Source organism: Ranitomeya variabilis, chromosome 1 (assembly GCF_051348905.1).
Source record: "Ranitomeya variabilis isolate aRanVar5 chromosome 1, aRanVar5.hap1, whole genome shotgun sequence".
Taxonomy (NCBI): Eukaryota; Metazoa; Chordata; class Amphibia; order Anura; family Dendrobatidae; genus Ranitomeya; species Ranitomeya variabilis.
The window spans coordinates 603,110,031-603,131,310 of NC_135232.1; the positions used below are offsets into that span (position 1 = coordinate 603,110,031).

At 42.7% G+C, this 21,280-nt stretch overlaps 1 protein-coding gene across 1 annotated transcript in view; it reads left to right on the forward strand.

The window, feature by feature from the left end:
* CASQ1 (calsequestrin 1) overlaps positions 1–21,280 on the forward strand; it is a 72,833-nt gene that overhangs the window by 16,107 nt on the left and 35,446 nt on the right. Inside the window, exons 3-4 of the mRNA XM_077259323.1 lie at positions 16,977–17,077; positions 20,474–20,585. Coding sequence (XP_077115438.1) covers positions 16,977–17,077; positions 20,474–20,585 — 213 coding nt within the window. The remainder of the gene's footprint in view (positions 1–16,976; positions 17,078–20,473; positions 20,586–21,280) is intronic.

A 21,280-nucleotide genomic window follows, 5' to 3' on the forward strand; every position in this document is an offset into this window, starting at 1 on the left:
GATAGAGGTGGACATTTTATCCCCCAGGCATGATAGAGGCGGACATTTTGTCTCTCACACATGATATAGATGGACCTTTTATCTCCCACAAATGATAGAGGGAGACATTTTATCGCCCACATATGATAGAGATGGACATTTTGTCTCCCACATATGATTGAGGCAGACATTTTAGCTCTCACATATGATAGAGCTGGAAATTTTATCCCCCACACATGATAGGGGGGACATTTTATCTCACACACATGATAGAGGCAGACATTTTGTCTCCCACACATGACAAAGAAGGACATTTTATCTCCCACACATGATAGAGGTGGACATTTTATCTCCCTCACAATAGAGGTGGACATTTTATCTCCCACACAATAGAGGTGTCTTCAAAGGGAGATTTGTAGTTAAAATTCTGCGCTGCCGCTAAGATGAATTTCAGGAGAGTATAGTTGATTCACAGTGGTTTTATTCAACGCGTTTCAGGGGTCTCATGCCCCCTTCATCAGGTATTTCCTGATGAAGGGGGCATGAGAGCCCTGAAACGCGTTGAATAAAATCACTGTGAATCATCTATACTCTCCTGAAATTCATCTTAGCGGCAGCGCAGAATTTTAACTACAAATCTCCCTTTGAAGACATTATTTTCTCTGGTCGGTGAAGACCTGTGGATCTGCAGCAGCCGCTATCTACATGCTCTAATCTCATCCTAATCAGGTGAGCAAATTTGGTGTATATTCTCCTCTGTGTAACGTGGATAAGACCCTATTGCGCTCTTTGTCTCCCCATTGTTTTGCAATAGACACAATAGAGGTGGACATTTTATCTCCCACACATGATAGAGGTGGACATTTTATCTCCCACATGATAGAGGTGGACATTTTATCTCCCACACATGATAGAGGCGGACATTTTGTCTCCCACACATGATAGAGGTGGACATTTTGTTCTACTCCCACTTTGGCTCTCTTGAATGAACCCCAACACTACCAGCTACACCTAATGTACGATTACATTCCACAAAATGGCTCCTTCTCCTGTGCGAGTGGCGTGAGGCACACTTTCATCTTTCTCATTTATGCTGTAGAAGAAGGCAGATCATTTTTTCCCTGGTAAACAATCCTACAGAAGGAGCGGGTTACAGACATTAAACACTAAGTCCAATTAAATTTAAAAGTGAAGCGCCTGGTTGCCATAGAGACCCCTATTCTGATTATACCGGGGGGCTGGGGGTGCTCAGAGCCACACCGAGAACACGATGTTTTGTCGGAATGAAGAACAAACAGAGCAGACGCCGTTAACCTCTCTGATCAAACATTTCTTCATTAGCGGTCGAATGGCATAATGCTCCAAGAGAAGGGCCTGGCACGGACATGAAAAGCCCAAGTACACCTCTAGCCGACCTGACTACTCCCTGCCAACATCTTGAGAGTTGTCATGTAGAGGTTAGGAACCCTCTTCAAGCGCTCACTGAAGAGATGAGTTTCTCCCAGGGACTCAATATATTGTCCTTGTGTCTAACGAGGGGCCACAGGACCTGTCCTCGTAATGTATGTAGAAGGAAATAACGGAAACCATGACCAACTAATGAAATATATGTACACAACAGAATAGTGAGTGCAGCTCTGGAGTATAATACAAGATGTAACTCAGGATCAGTGTAGGAAAAGTAATGCAATGTATGTACACAGTGACTGCACCAGCAGAATAGTGAGTGCAGCTCTGGGGTATAATGCAGGAGGTAATTCAGGATCAGTACAGGATCAGTAATGTATATACACAGTGACTGCACCAGCAGAATAGTGAGTGCTGCTCTGGAGTATAATACTGGATGTAACTCAGGATCAGTACAGGATCAGTAATGTAATGTATGTACACAGTGACTCCACCAGCAAAATAGTGAGTGCAGCTCTGGAGTATAATACAGGCTACAACTCAAGATTTGTACAGGATCAGTGATGTAATGTATGGTGACTGCACCAGCAGAATAGTGAGTGCAGCTCTAGGGTATAATACAGGTGGTAACTCGGGATCAGTACAGGATCAGTAATGTAATGTATGTACACAGTGACTGCACCAGCAGAATAGTGAGTGCAGCTCTGGAGTATAATATAGGATGTTACTCAGGATCAGTACAGGATCAGTAATGTAATGTACACACGTGGTCAAAATTGTTGGTACCCCTCGTTTAATGACAGAAAAACTCACAATGGTCAAAGAAATAGCTTGAATCTGAGAAAAGTAATAATAAATAGAACTGGACAGAAATGATGGTACCCCTGAAAATAATTTGATAAAAGGGACATGTTAAATCACGGTGTGTCCACTAACTAGCATCAGAGGTGTCTACAATCTTGGAATCAGTGAGTGGGCCTGTATATAGGGCTACAGATACTCACTGTGCTGTTTGGTGACATGGTGTGTATCACACTCAACATGGACCAAAGGAAGTGCAGGAAAGAGTTGTCTGAGGAGATTAGAAAGAAAATTATAGGCAAACATGTTAAAGGTAAAAGTTATAAGACCATCTCCAAGCAGCTTGATGTTCCTGTGACTACAGTTGCACATATTATTCAGAAATTTAAGATCCATGGGACTGTAGCCAACCTCCCTGGATGTGGCCGCAGGAGGAAAATTGATGACAAATTAAAGAGATGGATAATACGAATGGTTACAAAAAAGCCCAGAAAAACATCTACACAGATTAAAGGTGAACTTTAAGCTCAAGGAACATCAGTGTCAGATCGCATCTGTCGTTGTAGGAGCCAAAGTGGACTTCATGGGAGATGACCAAGGAGGAAACCATTGTTGAAAAAAAATCATAAAAAAGCCAGACTGGAATTTGCCAAACTGCATGTTGACAAGCCAAAAAGCTTCTGGGAGAATGTCCTATAGACAGATGAGACAAAAATGGAACTTTTTGGCAAGGCACATCAGCTCTGTGTTCACAGAGCGACAAATGAAGCATATCAAGAAAAGAACACTGTCCCTACTGTGAAACATGGAGGAGGCTCTGTTATGTTCTGGGGCTGCTTTGCTGCATCTGGCACAGTGTGTCTAGAATCTGTGCACAGTACAATGAAATCTCAAGACTATCAAGGGATTCTAGAGAGAAATGTGCTGCCCAGTGTCAGAAAGCTTGGTCTCAGTCACAGGTCATGGGTCTTGCAACAGGATAATGACTCAAAACACACAGCTAAAAACACTCAAGAATGGCTAAGAGGAAAACATTGGACTATTCTGAAGTGGCCTTCTATGAGCCCTGACCTAAATCCTATTGAGCATCTTTGGAAAGAGCTGAAACATGCCGTCTGGAAAAGGCAACCTTCAAACACGAGACAACTGGAGCAGATTGATCTTGGGGAGTGGGCCAAAATACCTGTCGAGAGGTGCAGAAGTCTCATTGACAGTTACAGGAATCATTTGTTTGCAGTGATTGCCTCAAAAGGTTGTGCAACAAAATATTAAGTTAAGGGTACCATCATTTCTGTCCAGGCCTGTTTCATGAGTTTTATTTTTTTTTTATTCTGTGGAAGCATGGTTGAAAAGCAATGTCTGACATTCATTTGTTCATTTTCATAGATTTTTCATTTATTAATACTTTTGTCAGATTCAAGTTATTTCTGTGACCATTGTGGGCTTTTCTGTCATTAAACGAGGGGTACCAACAATTTTGACCACGTGTGTGTGTGTACACAGTGACTGCACCATCAGAATAGTGAGTGAAGCTCTGGGGTATAATACAGGATGTAACTCAGGATCAGTACAGGATCAGTAGTGTAATGTATGCACTTAGTGACTGCACCAGCAGAATAGTGAATGCAGCTCTGGAGTATAATACTGGATATTTAGGATCAGTACAGGATAAGTAATGTAATGTATATACACAGTGACTGCACCTGCAGAATAGTGAGTGCAGCTCTGGAGTATAATACAGGTGGCAACTCAGGATCAGTAATGTAATGTATGTACACAGTGACTGCACTAGCAGAATAGTGAGTGCAGCTCTGGGGTATAATACAGGATGTAACTCAGGATCAGTACAGGATCAGTAATGTTATGCATATACACAGTGACTGCACCAGCAGAATAGTGAGTGCAGCTCTGGAGTATAATACAGGATGTAACTCAGGATCAGTACAGGATCAGTAATGTAATGTATATACACAGTGACTGCACCAGCAGAAAAGTGAGTGCAGCTCTGGAGTATAATACAGGATGTAACTCAGGATCAGTACAGGATCAGTAATGTAATGTATATACACAGTGACTTCACCAGCAGAATAGTGAGTGCAGCTCTGGAGTATAATACAGGATGTAACTCAGGATCAGTACAGGATCAGTAATGTAATGTATGTACACAGTGACTGCAGCAGCAGAATAGTGAGTGCAGCTCTGGGATATACAGGTCCTTCTCAAAAAATTAGCATATAGTGTTAAATTTCATTATTTACCATAATGTAATGATTACAATTAAACTTTCATATATTATAGATTCATTATCCACCCACTGAAATTTGTCAGGTCTTTTATTGTTTTAATACTGATGATTTTGGCCTACAACTCCTGATAACCCAAAAAACCTGTCTCAATAAATTAGCATATTTCACCCGTCCAATCAAATAAAAGTGTTTTTTAATAACAAACAAAAAAAACATCAAATAATAATGTTCAGTTATGCACTCAATACTTTGTCGGGAATCCTTTGGCAGAAATGACTGCTTCAATGCGGCGTGGCATGGAGGCAATCAGCCTGTGACACTGCTGAGATGTTATGGAGGCCCAGGATGCTTCAATAGCGGCCTTAAGCTCATCCAGAGTGTTGGGTCTTGCGTCTCTCAACTTTCTCTTCACAATATCCCACAGATTCTCTATGGGGTTCAGGTTAGGAGAGTTGGCTGGCCAATTGAGCACAGTAATACCATGGTCAGTAAACCATTTACCAGTGGTTTTGGCACTGTGAGCAGGTGCCAGGTCGTGCTGAAAAATGAAATCTTCATCTCCATAAAGCATTTCAGCCGATGGAAGCATGAAGTGCTCCAAAATCTCCTGATAGCTAGCTGCATTGACCCTGCCCTTGATGAAACACAGTGGACCAACACCAGCAGCTGACATGGCACCCCACACCATCACTGACTGTGGGTACTTGACACTGGACTTCAGGCATTTTGGCATTTCCTTCTCCCCAGTCTTCCTCCAGACTCTGGCACCTTGATTTCCGAATGACATGCAAAATTTGCTTTCATCAGAAAAAAGTACTTGGGACCACTTAGCAACAGTCCAGTGCTGCTTCTCTGTAGCCCAGGTCAGGCGCTTCTGCCGCTGTTTATGGTTCAAAAGTGGCTTTACCTGGGGAATGCGGCACCTGTAGCCCATTTCCTGCACACGCCTTTCCACACCAGACTCAGTCCACTGCTTCCTCAGGTTCCCCAACGTCTGGAATCGGTCCTTCTCCACAATCTTCCTCAGGGTCCGGTCACCTCTTCTCGTTGTACAGCGTTTTCTGCCACATTGTTTCCTTCCAACAGACTTACCATTGAGGTGCCTTGATACAGCACTCTGGGAACAGCCTATTTGTTGAGAAATTTCTTTCTGGGTCTTACCCTCTTGCTTGAGGGTGTCAATGATGGCCTTCTTGACATCTGTCAGGTCGCTAGTCTTACCCATGATGGGGGTTTTGAGTAATGAACCAGGCAGGGAGTTTTTAAAAGCCTCAGGTATCTTTTGCATGTGTTTAGAGTTAATTAGTTGATTCAGAAGATTAGGGTAATAGGTCATTTAGAGAACCTTTTCTTGATATGCTAATTTATTGAGACAGGTTTTTTGGGTTATCTGGAGTTGTAGGCCAAAATCATCAGTATTAAAACAATAAAAGACCTGACAAATTTCAGTTGGTGGATAATGAATCTATAATACATGAAAGTTTAATTGTAATCATTACATTATGGTAAATAATGAAATTTATCACTATATGCTAATTTTTTGAGAAGGACCTGTAATACAGGATGTAACTAACGATCATTACAGGATCAGTAATGTAATGTATGTACACAGTGACTTCACCAGCAAAATAGTGAGTGCAGCTCTGGGGTATAGTACAGGATGTAACTAACGATCAGTACAGGATCAGTAATGTAATGTATCTACACAGGGACACCAGTAGCCACGTGGTGTGATGCGCCCTTGCTCTGCACGGTGTACATGTGAGGTCCGTGTGGCCTGTATTGATGTATCGGCCCGTTCGGTGTAACAATAGATTGATACTTGTCAGAATAGACTCTTTGTATACAGGGAATATATACGCCATCTCTGCCTCTCTGCACAACAAAGGACCATTTCAAGTTCATCAATTGGGGGAGGGAGCCATCACTAAGAATTGTCATGGAAACGGCTTCTATAGTGATGCACAACCTGGATCCACAAACATACACAATGCATACTGTACCCTATTTGTAAGGATCCTGTCACAGAGAGGAACAGATCCAAACCCGCATGTTAGCTAAAAATGTTGTACTTTTTTGCTTTTTGCAAGCACTTAATTTTCCCGTGCATCGCTGGCTGCAGAATGAGTTAACTGAGGATCCATCAGCAAGCTTGTTCTAGCCAGGATTTTCAAACTCTTTTAATGCACTTCTTAGGGCTCATGCCCACTTGCAATGAAATCGGACAAATTCAATCTGATAGAAAATGGGATTGAATTCGGACCAATGTTAATCTATGATGGTGTGTTCCTGTGCGTTTTTTTTCCAGCTCGGATCGGATCATGATCGGACTGGAAAAAATTTGCAGCATGCTGCGATTGTCACGAAAAATCGGATCGCATCCTGCAATAGAAGTCAATGGGTGTGATAACAAATCGCACAGCAATTGTACCATGCGAGTGGCCATGGATATTGGCCCCCCTCCTGGCTAAAAACATCAGCACGCAGCCGCCCCAGAAAAGGCGCATCTCTAAGATGTGCCAATTTTGGCACTTAGCCTCGCTCATCCCACTTGCCCTGTAGCAGTGGCAAGTGGGGTAATAGTTGTGGGGCTAATGTTACCTTTGTATTGTAAAGTGACATCAAGCCTGGTTTAGTAATGGAGAGGTGTCAATTAGACTAAACACAGTTTTTCATCTTTATTATCCAGCTAATCCATGTGATGCCCTCGATCTCCTGTAATAACAGTAAAATAATAAACCAACAATATACCCATACCTGTCCGTAGTTGTGTACCACGCCGTAATCCATATCTGGGGTATACACAGTTTTCAACCAGGGCGGTGCCAAGATGCGCCCGTCCCGGCTGAAAACCACTGGTGAATGAGGAGATGCTGCCAGCGCAGCTTCTGTGACTAGCGGTGCGTCACTGAAGCTGCACTCCCTCTCAGCCTGACCTGCGCTGAACTCTGGAGCGTGGGAAAAGGAACTGGCTTTTTTCCCATGCTCCAGAGTTCAGCGCAGGTCAGGCTGTGAGTCAGCACAGCATCAGTGACGGCACCGCTAATCACTGAAGCTGCACTGTCAGCATCTCATTCATTCACCAGTAGTTTGCAGCTGGGGCGGTCGCATCCCGGTTGCAAACTGTATATACCCCAGATATGGATTACGGCAATATCCATGGCCCCTTCCTAGGCTATTAATATCAGCCCACAGCTGTCTGCATAGCCTTTGCTGGTTATTAATTATAGGGGGACCCCACATCATTTTTTGGGGGGTCCCCATTTTAATAGCCAGTAGAGGCTAAGTATACAGCTGTGATCTGGTATTAATAGCCTGGGAAGGTCCATGGGTATTACCCCCTTCCCAGGCTATAAACATCTGCCCCCAGTCACTGGCTTTCCCACTGCTGGTTGCGAGGAGCCCACACCAATTTTTTCCGTAAAATAATCTTTTGTTAATTAAATACATATCCAGAAATTTGCACACACTGTACTAATTGTATTTGTCAGTGACATCTATATATCTACCTATTCTATATTTATTTACTGTATGTAATCCATCTCTTCTATCCTGTCGGCTCCTGTAGTGATTTCTGTGCAATATAAATACATATATAAATATATATATATATGTGTTACTGACATGTGTATATATATATATATAGTATGTATTCTATGTGTATAGATCTATTCTATCTATTCTGTTCTAACCTGTCAGTGTGATTATACTGTACCCGCATATGAATTGCCGGCTTTTAATCTATCTAATATATATATATATATATATATATATATATATATATATATATATATATATATATATATATATATATATATATATATATATATATATATATACAGTATATGTGTACATATATATATACTGTATATACATATATATGTGTGTTTTGAAGAATATTTCATTAGAAAACGATGTGTAAATGACAGAGAATTGCTGTATGTAAAAGCTCATGTTAAAATCGCATTGCAGTCGAATAGCAATCGCACTGCATTCTGATGTACATCGGATGCTAGGTGTGAAAAATTGGATTGTGCTTGCATAGAAAACGCATGACACTCGCATGACACTTTCATTGCACTCGTCTGACTCTCCTGCATCAAAATCGGACTGATTTTAAAATCGCTAGTGTGACTCCGGCCTTAGTTTTATAATCACATGAAACTATAGCTCACCTTTTGATGTGGTCTATGGTCATAAAACAACCAAGAAAGAACTCACTGATGGACCCTCAGTTACCTCATCCTACAGCTAGCAATGTGCAGGGACACAAAGAGCCTGTAAATGCAAAAGGTGAAAACTTTTTCCTTCTTGGTGGTTTCAATCTCAACATTGAGGAGTGTATATCCATAACATATTGGGTTTGCTGTCATATTGTGCCCCGGCAGCCCTCTCACATTTTTCTCGCTGTGACACTTCAATCTCACATCTCAGCCTGAATTACAGCTTATTAGCATAATTAAGAGGCAGCCAAGATAACACTACATCATGTTCCTGGCAGCGGCAGCATGTGGACGGCGGCCGGGATTATTATCACAAGTGGGCGATGCACTCATGGGAGGCCTTGTCATGCATGGACCTACACGTACTGATTTGTCACCGTCTACTGACATCACCATGAATACCGGCCTCATTATAAGGCCCTCAACGTGAAATATGACTGAGCTCGCAGGGTTAAGTAGTAGAATATTATCCTACGCGGCAACCATAGATCAGATTTCTACCAGAAAATATATTTATGATGGTGTATTAAAGGTGTATTCTGTATTATGCCCAGTGCAGGGCAGGAAAATCCAGGAGGCTCCTGGAAAAAGCAGGCAAATCAGGGACTCAGTAAAGGCTTGGAAAATGTTTTTTGGCGCACTTCTGGTGGGTCTTGTGCGTGAAACCAGTGCTTTAAAAAGAGATGTGGGTATTAAAATGTTTCACGTGTGCTCAATGTGCTCCATTTTAAACTTTTTGCACAGCCAAGAAAAAAAGAAATTGGTAAATATGTTCCTCGGGGGAGGAGCATAACACTGAAATAGGAAATCCTGTCCTATTCTGCCCCCTCAGAATTTACACTATACTTTATTCAGGGAATCAGTATTGCCTCGAGTTTTTATTTGAAGGCAATCGATTCCAAGAAAAATCTCATTGTTGGTAATTAAACCTCTGGTAAAGGAAGGCGTCTTGTGCATGAACTACTCTGTCCAAACAAGGAGCAGGAAATAAAGTATGGAGGGCATGGCCTCAAATGAGGAGTGGTTATGAAAATTATTGCACCCCCGCTTGATGTACTCCTTTTTTTTACTTTCCTCACACATAGGCAACCACTAAAATTTTCAAAAAAGATCTGTGGGTGCATGATATTAAAAGTTGAAATCCTATCTGTACATTAGTATATCATGTAACAGTTGTGCCTGGAGCATTATTTTTCATCTGTGCTCAACGTGTCCATTTTTTTACTTTTCTCTCATCCACAAAAATTGGCAAACATGTTCTACATGGGCGGATCATCACTCTGAAAGGAGAAATCCTATGCCATGCCTTGCCCCTTAGGTTTTGATCATTAGTATATCATGTAACAGTTTTACCTAGAGCAAATATCATACAAGAACTGTTTTCTACTATATCGGGGCATTAGTAGCTGAGATGATAGGTACCATGTACCCACCAGGTGCCCTTCAGCCCCTCCCTTTCTTTTAGAAACCAGAGTGTTCCAATTTCCTACTAGATAGGGCTTGTAGTCACTGCTTTTTGTTAGTGGTCAGGGCTTGCTATTGGGGACAGAGGGGTTAATAATGATCCAGCTATAGGTAATATTTTGTAATCTAAGAAGAACTTTTAGCTCAAGAGGAAGCCCTGCCCACTTCAGAAGATGTTCAAAAGCAACCTTTTGTTGCAGAGCTAAAGGTCTTGAGTATCGTTACCAAGCACAAAGCATTTTCAATTGGTATTCTATAAAATCTAAGATCTGAGTATATTCATATGGTGATCCCTTACCAGTGTCGGACTAGGTTGGTAAAGGCCCACCAGTGACATTGATTCTTGGTGCCCACTGTTCAGATACATGCAAAAATAAACTGACCCTAGTACACAAGTTTACTTTGGCTTCTATGTAATATTAATTTGGCTAACTTGTTTAACCCCTTAGCGACCAATGACGGATCTATCCGTCATTGGAGGCCTCCCCCTTGTTTGGTGCACCTTTTCCGGGACATGACAGCTGATCTGATCCGCTGCCATGTGCTGCTAACAGCCGCAGGAGGAATCGTGATCCTCCTGCGGCTGTTATCCCGTTAAATGCCGCTGTCAAACGCTGACAGAGGCATTTAACATGCATTTCCCGGCAAGCATGCCTGAAATCCACCCATCAGTGACCTGTTACGTGATCGTGGGTCACCGATGGGTTGGCCTGACAACCAGAGGTCTCCTGGAGACCTCTATGGTTGTCACTGCCAGATTGCTATGAGCGCCACCCGGTGGTTGGCGCTCATAGCAAGTGAGGTATTCTGCTACATGCAGGCGATCTGATCATCGCATGTGTGTACCAGAGCCGATAGGGTTATGGCAGTTTCTATTCTCCCATGGAGACTATTGAAGCATGCCAAAAGTGAAAAAAAATGTTTTTAAAAATAGAAAAAAATTATAAAAGTTCAAATATCCCCCCTTTTGCTTCATTCAAAATAAAACAATAAAAAAAAAATCAAATTACACATATTTGGTATCGCCGCTTTCTGAATCGCCCAATCTGTCAATAAAACAAAAAGGCTTAACCTGATCGCTAAACGGCATAGCGAGAAAAAAAGTAAAAACGCCAGAATTATGTTTTTGTGGTCGCCGCAACATTGCATTAAAATCAAAATATCGTATCTGCACCAAAAAGGTATCAATAAAAACGTCAGCTCGGCACACAAAAAATAAGCCCTCACCTGACCCCAGATCAATGGAGAAGCTTTGGGTATCGGAAAATGGCACAATTTTTTTTTACAAAGTTTGGAATTATTTTTCACCACTTAGATAAAAAAGAACTTAGACATGTTTGGTGTCTATGAACTCGTAATGACCTGGAGAATCATAATGGCAGGTCAGTTTTAGCATTTAATGAACCTAATAAAAAAGCAAAACAAAAAACAACTGTGGGATTGCACTTTTTTTACAATTTCACTGCACTTTGAATTTTTTTTCCGTTTTCCAGGACATGACATGTTAAAAGCAATGGTGCCACTCAAAAGTACAACTCGTCTCGCAAAAAGCAAGCCATCACATGGCCAATATTGACGGAAAAATAAAAAAGTTATGGCTCTGGGAAGAAGGGGAGCGAAAAACGAAAATGTAAAACCAAAAATACCTCCAGTCATGAAATGGGTTAAAGGGAACCTGTCACCTGAATTTGGTGGGACCAGTTTTGGGTCATATGGGCGGGGTTTTCGGGTGTTTGATTCACCCTTTCCTTACCTGCTGGCTGCATGCTGGCCGCAATATTGGATTGAAGTTCATTCTCTGTCCTCCGGAGTAAACGCCTGCGCAGCGGGTAAGGAAAGGGTGAATCAAAACAAAGAAAACCCCGCCCATATGACCCAAAACTGGTCCCGCCAAATTCAGGTGACAGAATCCCTTTAATGAATGATTAGATTATACCTTTTTCTGCAAATTAGGAATCAAGAGTAATAACACTAATCATTAGCACTCCTAGACACAGGGGCCTACTTGGGGATTCTCCTGTTCTCCTGTGGGCCAGTCCGAATCTGTCCCTAACATATCCATACAGAAATATGTGTTGGGTGGAGTTGCCCTTTAAAAGAAATATATTTTATTTTTGTAAAATATTTATTCTTTATTCTTTATTTAATCTGCGTCCCTTGTGGCATGCATATTACTGCAGTCTTACTCCACAGTAGACAAGGCTTGCTTGTTAAACATGATTATCGGGAAGCATCTCTTTGTGCACCCAGATGGGCGAATTTAATAAAAGGGAAAAACCTTGTTGTGAAAGTCATTTTAGTGTGGCGTACGCACCTGGTTTGACAGCTAAAATAATTATTTCCTCTATTTCGTTTGTAATTAGAGACGAGGGGTGACTGACACTCCAATAAACAGTGCGGGGGAGGTGAAGAGCTCCTGGTACTATAACAAGACAAGAGAACACTTCTGATAAAATCACAAGTCCCAATGGGAGAATCGTTGGGAGGAATAGCAAAACCCATGTTATGCCCTCCTCCAAGTGTCCTATGGCCGAATAGGTGTATGGATGAGTACTGGCATCCCAATGAAGGGGTCATGTTAGCTGTGAACCCTTGTAGACCTGTTAACTTTTTAAAACATACCGTTGTGCCCCATTATTGGAAATATTTTTGCATAACCGGACTTATTTTACAAGCACCTCCATATTCCCATACTCTGCCTCCATGAACATGGTATCTGAAGATTAAGTATCCTGGTCTTGCCTTTTTCAAAGACTTTCCTAGGTAGGATTCTCCTAGCTGGCAAAAATGTTCAAAAGTGCCCAAAATGGCAACCACTTGGGGGGTATTTGTTGACCTCAAACTGGGACTGAATTGAATATAGGAGCTGTGGCCCACCAGCTGTTGTAAGCTACAACTCCCGGGAAGCCTTGAGAGCCTACGGACTCGCCCATTTATGGCCCTGGTCCATGAGAATGGCAGTTACAATTCTCTGGGGCTAAGAGATCCCCAGTATTATAGCAGTTTAGTTTAGTAGAACGTAATTAAAGGTATTGAATTTTAAGGGGTTGTTCAGTTTACCAAAGACTATTTCCATTCACAGTAATCAGGATCCTCACCTATTGGCCAGAGCCAAGTCAGAATCAAGAGCCGTTTTTTGTTTATTTTTTTGCCCTGGAGGAACCTTGCTGTCCTGCATTACACAAAGAACCTATTGTTAAGGCCCCGTCTCACTTTAGCGATTTACCAACGATCACGACCAGCGATATGACCTGGCCGTGATCGTTGGTAAGTCGCTGTGTGGTCGCTGGGGAGCTGTCACACAGACCGCTCTCCCCAGCGACCAACGATCAGGGGAACGAGTTCGGCATCGTTGAAACTGTCTTCAACGATGCCGAAGTCCCCCTGCAGCACCCGGGTAACCAGGGTAAACATCGGGTTACTAAGTGCAGGGCCGCGCTTAGTAACCCGATGTTTACCCTGGTTACCAAAAAAAACAAACAATACATACTCGCCTTCTGATGTCCGTCAGGTCCCTTGCCGTCTGCTTCCTGCTCTGACTGACTGAGCCGCCGTACAGTGAGAGCAGAGCGCAGCGGTGACGTCACTGCTGCGCTCTCACTTCTCACTGTACGGCCGGCAGTCAGTGAGAGCAGGAAGCAGACGGCAAGGGACCTGACGGACATCAGAAGGCGAGTATGTATTGTTTGTTTTTTTTTTACATTTACGCTGGTAACCAGGGTAAACATCGGGTTACTAAGCGCGGCCCTGCGCTTAGTAACCCGATGTTTACCCTGGTTACCAGTGAAGACATCGCTGGATCGGTGTCACACACACCGATTCAGCAATGTCAGCGGGGCCTCAACGACCAAAAAAAGGTCCAGGCCATTCCGACACGACCAGCGATCTCGCAGCAGGGGCCTGATCGCTGGTACGTGTCACACATAGCGAGATCGCTATGGAGGTCGCTGTTGCGTCACAAAACTTGTGACTCAGCAGCGATCTCGCTAGCGATCTCGCTATGTGAGACGGGGCCTTTAGTCTCTCCAGTGGTGGCACTGCAGGTAAAGCTAACACTTCCTGACAGATCACAGCTGATCCCTGGGGATCAGGGAGTCATTTGTGGTTGCCCAACCCTCCAGACAGTGTGAGATGTGAGGTATATGACAGCAGCCACACCTTATGACACTCAGCAGGTTCTTCAGCTCTGAAATAACACCTCTGTTTGGCTTGCCTCCCGTATTGATTCCTATGTTCCTGCCGGCAGCTTGCGGAGAGTTTTTATTTACCCAAATAGAAATCACCCATCTGATCAAATATTTTACTCAGTAACGAAGCCGCAGGCAGATGTCTCAGACACACGGCCCAGCTGGTTGTAATACCTCACAGTGCTGACAATCAGTGTGCATGAAGAAGCTAGTGAGCCTGAAATAAAGGACTTCTTCACAGAGCTTGCAATCTAGATCACATACAAAGCACCAAATCTACCTCTCTGAACATGGCATCTGAGGATAAAGTGTCCTGGCCTCATGCACAACAAGGTCTTTATTTTTTCCAGGATGCTCCTAAGTAGGACTTTTCTAGTTCTAACCCTAACCCAAAGACATAGCGCTAAATGATAGAAATACTAACTGTCTGTAACCACCACTATGTGGAGCTGAGGAGCTTTCTGAAGACAGATAGCTTACTGACGTCTATGGAGCTCCCTCTAGTGGTGTGACTGCCAACAGCTAGGAATTGCTGTTGTAAGACTATCTGTAAAAAACTGAACTTAGACCCCTTTAAAGATATACAGAGAAATTAATTAGAGCAGAATTTTACACCTAAATCGAGGGGGAAAAAAAATGATTTCCAATACAATAATGCTTTGATCATAGCCTCCCTTACTCCTAAAATTCATATACAGACCTGTGAGTCTCCATGGTAACAGACTATAAAGCATCCTTGTGTAGTCAGAGCATGCACTCATGTGAAACTCGTCGTTGTCAATAGTCCCGAATTTTTCAGTATTGTCTCAAATCTTAAAAACAAGCCAGAAATATCCGGCCATGTCCTGGGATGAAAGTGGAGGTTCCTGGGAACTGGACTTAAACACCCTTTCTTTACAACGGTGAAGTTGGCAAGTATAGATACTTCTTGCTGTTTTCTCCAACTTTGACTTAATCTGCAAACAGTAGAAGTAGAGACAGAGTAAGGAAAGTATGACATAATTTACAGGGCCAGACTACACTGGGTTTATTTGTAGTCTGCAACCATGGAAACATAGGAGCTGTAGACACAAAACGGTAGAAGATTTTCAATCACCATTATTGTTAAAGTTGCTTCATTTCTAAATTGTCTTGAAATGGAGCAGAAAAAGCAAAAATATTATGGGCACAAAGGGACTTGGGAGAATTGACACAACTGTAACATGTAGCGGTGCGGTAGCCACGGGCAAGGTACTCGCGTTTCACGCCCCAACACGCTAAATGAAAATGGGGGTCCTGGCTGGGTGTGTGGACTTCGTCTAAGAGGGCGCTACGCCCTTACAGGCCATGTGATGCTGGTGACTTTGGCTGGCCAGGACCGGATGTTAAACAGCTCAATGAGGGAGACCACCACTTGAAAATAAAGTTTTTTACTTAACACTAATTTGGTGGGAACTACGTAGAATAGATAGCGGGTGCATAACTTCACGAACGCTTCCTTGACAATACAGAGCATCTTCACACATAATCTCTCTACGTCTTCCAAGCTTACATGTTTCAGCCTCAAGTTCCTCTGTCTTCACCACAACCCAGCCCAGTACTACAGTCCAGTAAGTGAGAGACCTATACTTCAACCCGCTGTTCCGTGTCCTCCTTTCTCTTGGCGGAACTAGTTTGCCACTATGGCCGATACTTAGCTTCTTTGCTTGCCGACACCTTGGATCTCCTGCTCAGGACAATCTCTTCATCTCATGTTCCCCATTCCATCTGCCCAATACTTTTCAGCTTGTGTACTGTGGTCCACATTGTTAGGCTAAGAGTCCTGTTCCATAGCCTGTGTCCAGTGATTTTCTCTGTCCTTCTGTCACTTTTCTTCTTCTGCTCCTTATCTCACTATCCACTGTCTCGGTCTCCACTTACATCAGGAACACCAATGTCACGTGGCTCTGCTGACTAGTCTGAACTTAAGTCTGCTTCTCTTGCACGCTGGGCCCTATCTTACTTCTTGACAGGAAACTGTCTCTGTCCCGGCACCTTAGCCCATCCCACTCTGGACTAGTCCCAGTCAATAACCCTAACTCTCCCTACTGACGGTAAAACTACAACACCGTCACTAATAATGCATGGCACAATACACATTACACATCATAACAATACATGTTTTCAAGGAGTAATATGGGCAGTATGTCCATCTCCTTACATAATTCAGAGAAAATCTACATGAGCACATAGTAACAGCTCTGATAGCTTCATTTCTCCACATTTTTGGAAAAAAACTCCAAATTGGCTAAAAATAACTGTTAATAAATTTTAATAAATAACAGCCAAGAAAAGAAATAGTAATAATTCTTCAAAAAACAGGATACAGACCCAACAGAACATGAAAGATAATATCTGTAACATACCAATTGATGTCTGAAAGCGTGGCATTATTTTTAATAAATAATGACGCAAAAAAGAAATCTGTGTTATTGAGGAAACATATGAAAACTGGTAAAAAAAACCAGGGTGAATACTGAGGAATTCTAAAACAGTGGATGGAAATCCTGAGGGGAAAAACAGATAAATAGAAATAAAACAGCAAAAAAAAATCAAATTACAAATGTATAATTTTTGAATGTCACATGAGCTAATGACACGGTTTTTCTAATTTTTTTAATCTTTTTCCCTTATTTTTTTTTCTCATCCAGGACTGCATGAAGAAGACAGTATCTATGTGTTTAAGGATGATGAGATAATTGAATACGATGGAGAGTTTTCAGCAGACACTCTGGTAGAGTTCCTACTTGATGTAAGTGTGGTGAGAGTCATTTATTGTTATTAAGATGCCTGGACTTAAAATCTATGGGTTCTTCAAAGTCAGATCGCTGAGGGATCCAACTCATGGCACCCCCTTACTACCTCCATCGATCAGCTTATTAAAAGGGCGCAGTAAACCAGAAGTGGCACAGCTCCATACATTGTCTAGTGGTTGGGAATGGTATTGCAAGCTTTTTCCTCTTCCAAAGAATAAGAAAGCTTGCAGTACCAGTTACAGCTACTACACAATGTACAGGTCTGTGCCCCTTGCGATGGTCTATGGAACCTACAATCAGGTGACCTTCACCAATCTGGAATTGGTGGCTAGTGTAAGGCCTGGAACGGATCTAGGAGATACAAAAAGAATGCTCTAGAATGCTTTTAGGTCTAATCTCTTCAAATGTTCATAGTAATTGATTATCTGGAAGGTCTCCTCAATAACTGTAAATTGTGGAGGAACCTGGCAGCAAATGCTCCGATTCCCTGAAGTGCCTCTGTAGGAGAAAAGAAACATTGCATATTCCAAATTTAATCACCGAGAGTTCAAAACAGGGATCTCAGAATTCTTCTTTTAATACTGAAGAGGAAATTTGTAAGACTAAGAAAAATATAAACGGTAGGTACAAAAGAAAGAAAGAAAGAATGAAAGGTAGGAGGACAAAAATAGTGTTGGCAAGAGGTGAAGAGTGAAAAATGAGAAGCGAAAGAAGAAAAAAAAGGACTACGAGTGGGGAAAGGAAAGCGAAATAGGCTAGCATGATACTAACTAATAAGGAGGAGAGAATTGAAGAAAAAAAGTAAAGAGAATAAGGACAGAAAAGGAAGTAATAAGGTTGAACTAGAGGGAAGTGAATGAGAGTGATAGTGAGAGATGGAAGTTGTAAAATGGGGAAGCAGAAGGAAAAAGGATGATAGTGAAAGGACGCTGGAGAGAAAGGAAGTACAGAAGTCAAAGGATGAGAATTAACGAAATAGGACTACAGGAAAAGTCCAAGAGAAAAGATCAAGTGAAAGATGGAAGTTGGAAAGTAAAGAAAAGAAAGAAGGTCAGAAGGAAAAAAGGGCAAAATAGGATAAAAAGGTCAGGATAAAGAACAAAACAATAGAAAGAGGATGAAGTCAAAATAGTAACATGAAGAGCGCTGGGAGAGTTGGACTGGGTAAAAAAAAGACAAAAAGGTGAAGAGAGAAGAGGACACTATGGTAAGAAAGAGGAGATATTATTTGAAAGGGATAGGAAAATGGCTGGGAAATACAAATGATCAGAAAATAATTGGATCAAAGGCAGAGAAGATATTAGGAAGGAAAGTATAACAAGTAGGAAACAAAACAGTCACAGAAGGTAAAAACAAACAATAGGATAGAAAAAAATGTGATAGAAGAAACAGAGAATGCAAAGAGGAGGAAAGAGGGGAAAAAATACATAGATAAGCAACTTGAAGAAAAGGAGGAACCAAGAAGAAAATCTGGCGATGAAGAATGTAATAGAGAGTAAGAAACAATAAATGGCAAGGGGACAAAAAATCCCAGGAGAGGAAGGATAGACTAAAAAGTCAGCTGAGTGGGACACAATGCACAATAGATACAACAGTAAGGGTACTGTCACACAGTGCCATTTTGATCGCTACGACGGTACAATTCGTGACGTTCTAGCGATATCCATACGATATCGCAGTGTCTGACACGCAGCAGCGATCAGGGACCCTGCTGAGAATCGTACGTCGTAGCAGATCGTATGGAACTTTCTTTCGTCGCTTGATCACCCGCTGACATCGCTGGATCGTTGTGTGTGACAGCGATCCAGCGATGTGTTCGCTTGTAACCAGGGTAAACATCGGGTAACTAAGCCCAGGGCCGCGCTTAGTAACCCGATGTTTACCGTGGTTACCAGCGTAAACGTAAAAAAAACAAACAGTACATACTCACATTCCGGTGTCTGTCCTCCGGCGTCTCAGCTTCTCTGCACTGTGAGCGCCGGCCAGCCAGAAAGCGAGCACAGCGGTGACGTCTGACGTCACCGCTCTGCTTTCCGGCCGCTGTGCTTACACAGTGCAGAGAAGCTGAGACGCCGGAGGACAGACACCGGAATGTGAGTATGTACTGTTTGTTTTTTTTACGTTTACGCTGGTAACCAGGGTAAACATCGAGTTACTAAGCGCAGCCCTGCGCTTAGTAACCCGATGTTTACCCTGGTTACCCGGGGACCTCGGCATCGCTCCAGCGCCGTGATTGCAACGTGTGACCGCAGTCTACGACGCTGGAGCGATAATCATACGATGCTACGACGTCACGAATCGTGCCGTCGTAGCGATGTAAATGGTACTGTGTGACGGTACCCTAAGAGAAAAATCAGAGTAATTAGAAGATAGATGACAAGTGGGACAAGGAGAGTCGGGAGGTGAAGAGACCAAGGACTACGATGAAAAATAAAGAAATGTAATGAGGAAGACAAGACAAGAGCAATGGGAGGCCAAAGTACAGAAGAGTGATATTATCAGAAGTAAAATACGTAGAACCCATGCCTGGTATTTAAGAGACAGATGATGGGGGAGGGCAGATGCCTCGGTGGGTGAAGGAGATTGAACTGAAGATCCTTCAGAGCCTTGTCTTCAGGTAGATGACTTCAGATCTACATTTCAAGCTAAATGGCAGCTCTAATACCTCTTTTTTCATAGTTTAGATGCTTCCTGCCACCAGTTATTAGCGGCTATATTTAAAGAGAACACTCTTTGCTTTGGCAGAGGCAGTAAATCCTGGCAGTGTTTACAGAACTAAGTCCCGACTGACCCCAATTACAGCTTCAGAATATTACGAAATCTGAAAGATTGCACAGCGCAAATCAGAAAAAGCAATTGAAATCCCTTCTGGGGATTCAGACATGTTTGGAATAACATGGTTAGAACCTGTGATGTTATTTAGGCTGAATATTAACAATTAACCTTCCTTTTTGAAGGTCCTCCTGGTCACGCATTTACTGTTCACCACTTGTCAAAGAGCAGGAGACAAAATAAATTATGCTTTTTATATTTTAGATTTGGTCACATAAAGTTTAATGCTATCGAAAAAGAGCATTCTACATGTGGAGCCTATAAAACATTGTTACCAAACCAGATATAGATGATCTTCTAGTCTGAGAGGCAGCTTGCTGTTACAGAAACCTTCCTACAACATGACTCTATGCAATAGACACCAAACATTTTTACCCCACTCCTTTTCCTAAGTCATGCCCTCTTTCAACTCTCCATACGAGCATGGAAAGAACCAGAAAGGCTAATATATTGACGTGTTTGATGATACTCGATCATTGAGTCCTTACGTGTAATTCATGTCATCTGAGGGTTAATGAAAAGAGAAGATAACTAACTAATATTGACACTGTCCTCTGCAGGTTCTGGAGGACCCAGTGGAATTCATTGATGGTAGTCATGAACTTGCCGCTTTTGAGAATATTGAAGATGAACCTAAGCTGATTGGATATTTCAAAAATGAGGACTCAGAGCGTAAGTAGAATTTTAATTATGTATTGATCTTCTACGCAATTTGGACAACTGGTAAAAATTGCAACCATTGGTGGTTGTGGAGCGGCCCCCAGACGCAGGACGGCGGGGTACTCGGTACTGGGTCTCTCAGTTCTGAGGATGTCACGGTGGCCTGACCCGGTCCGTGGTCCTGCTAAGGGGCGCCCAATAAAAGGTGTAGGTGGTGGTGTAGGTCACAGTAAATAATGAGGACACAGGGTTGCAGTCTCTTTACCTCTTTACTGAAGGCTTCGGCATCCGCAATCCAGAGCACTGCTAACAGGGCTGGCTGAGACCGGCCAGTCCGAAGGCACATCCAGAGTTCCCTTTGCAGGTGGAAATCAGTGCCTACCTACTAGCGCCTGGGTGTTGTAGTACTTCCCTGCTGAGCACCACGGGATAGTCCTCACAACTGTCGTGTATGTTTCTGTTCTTTCTCTCTCCGTCCCCCAGATGATATGGATAGGACGCACCCATATGACGGGGTAGGCCTGGAGTTATTTTATAGGGACCCTAGAGACGCCCCTCTCCCACAATTGCCTCCGTTGTCTTCATTAGGTGATTAAGGTGAGGCAGGCAACCTAAAATTAACTGCCCTGCCGCTGGTTTGAAGTAATGAGTAGAGCCCAATACTTCCTCGGCGTTCCGGCCACCGGCTACGCGCCTCAGTAGGATGT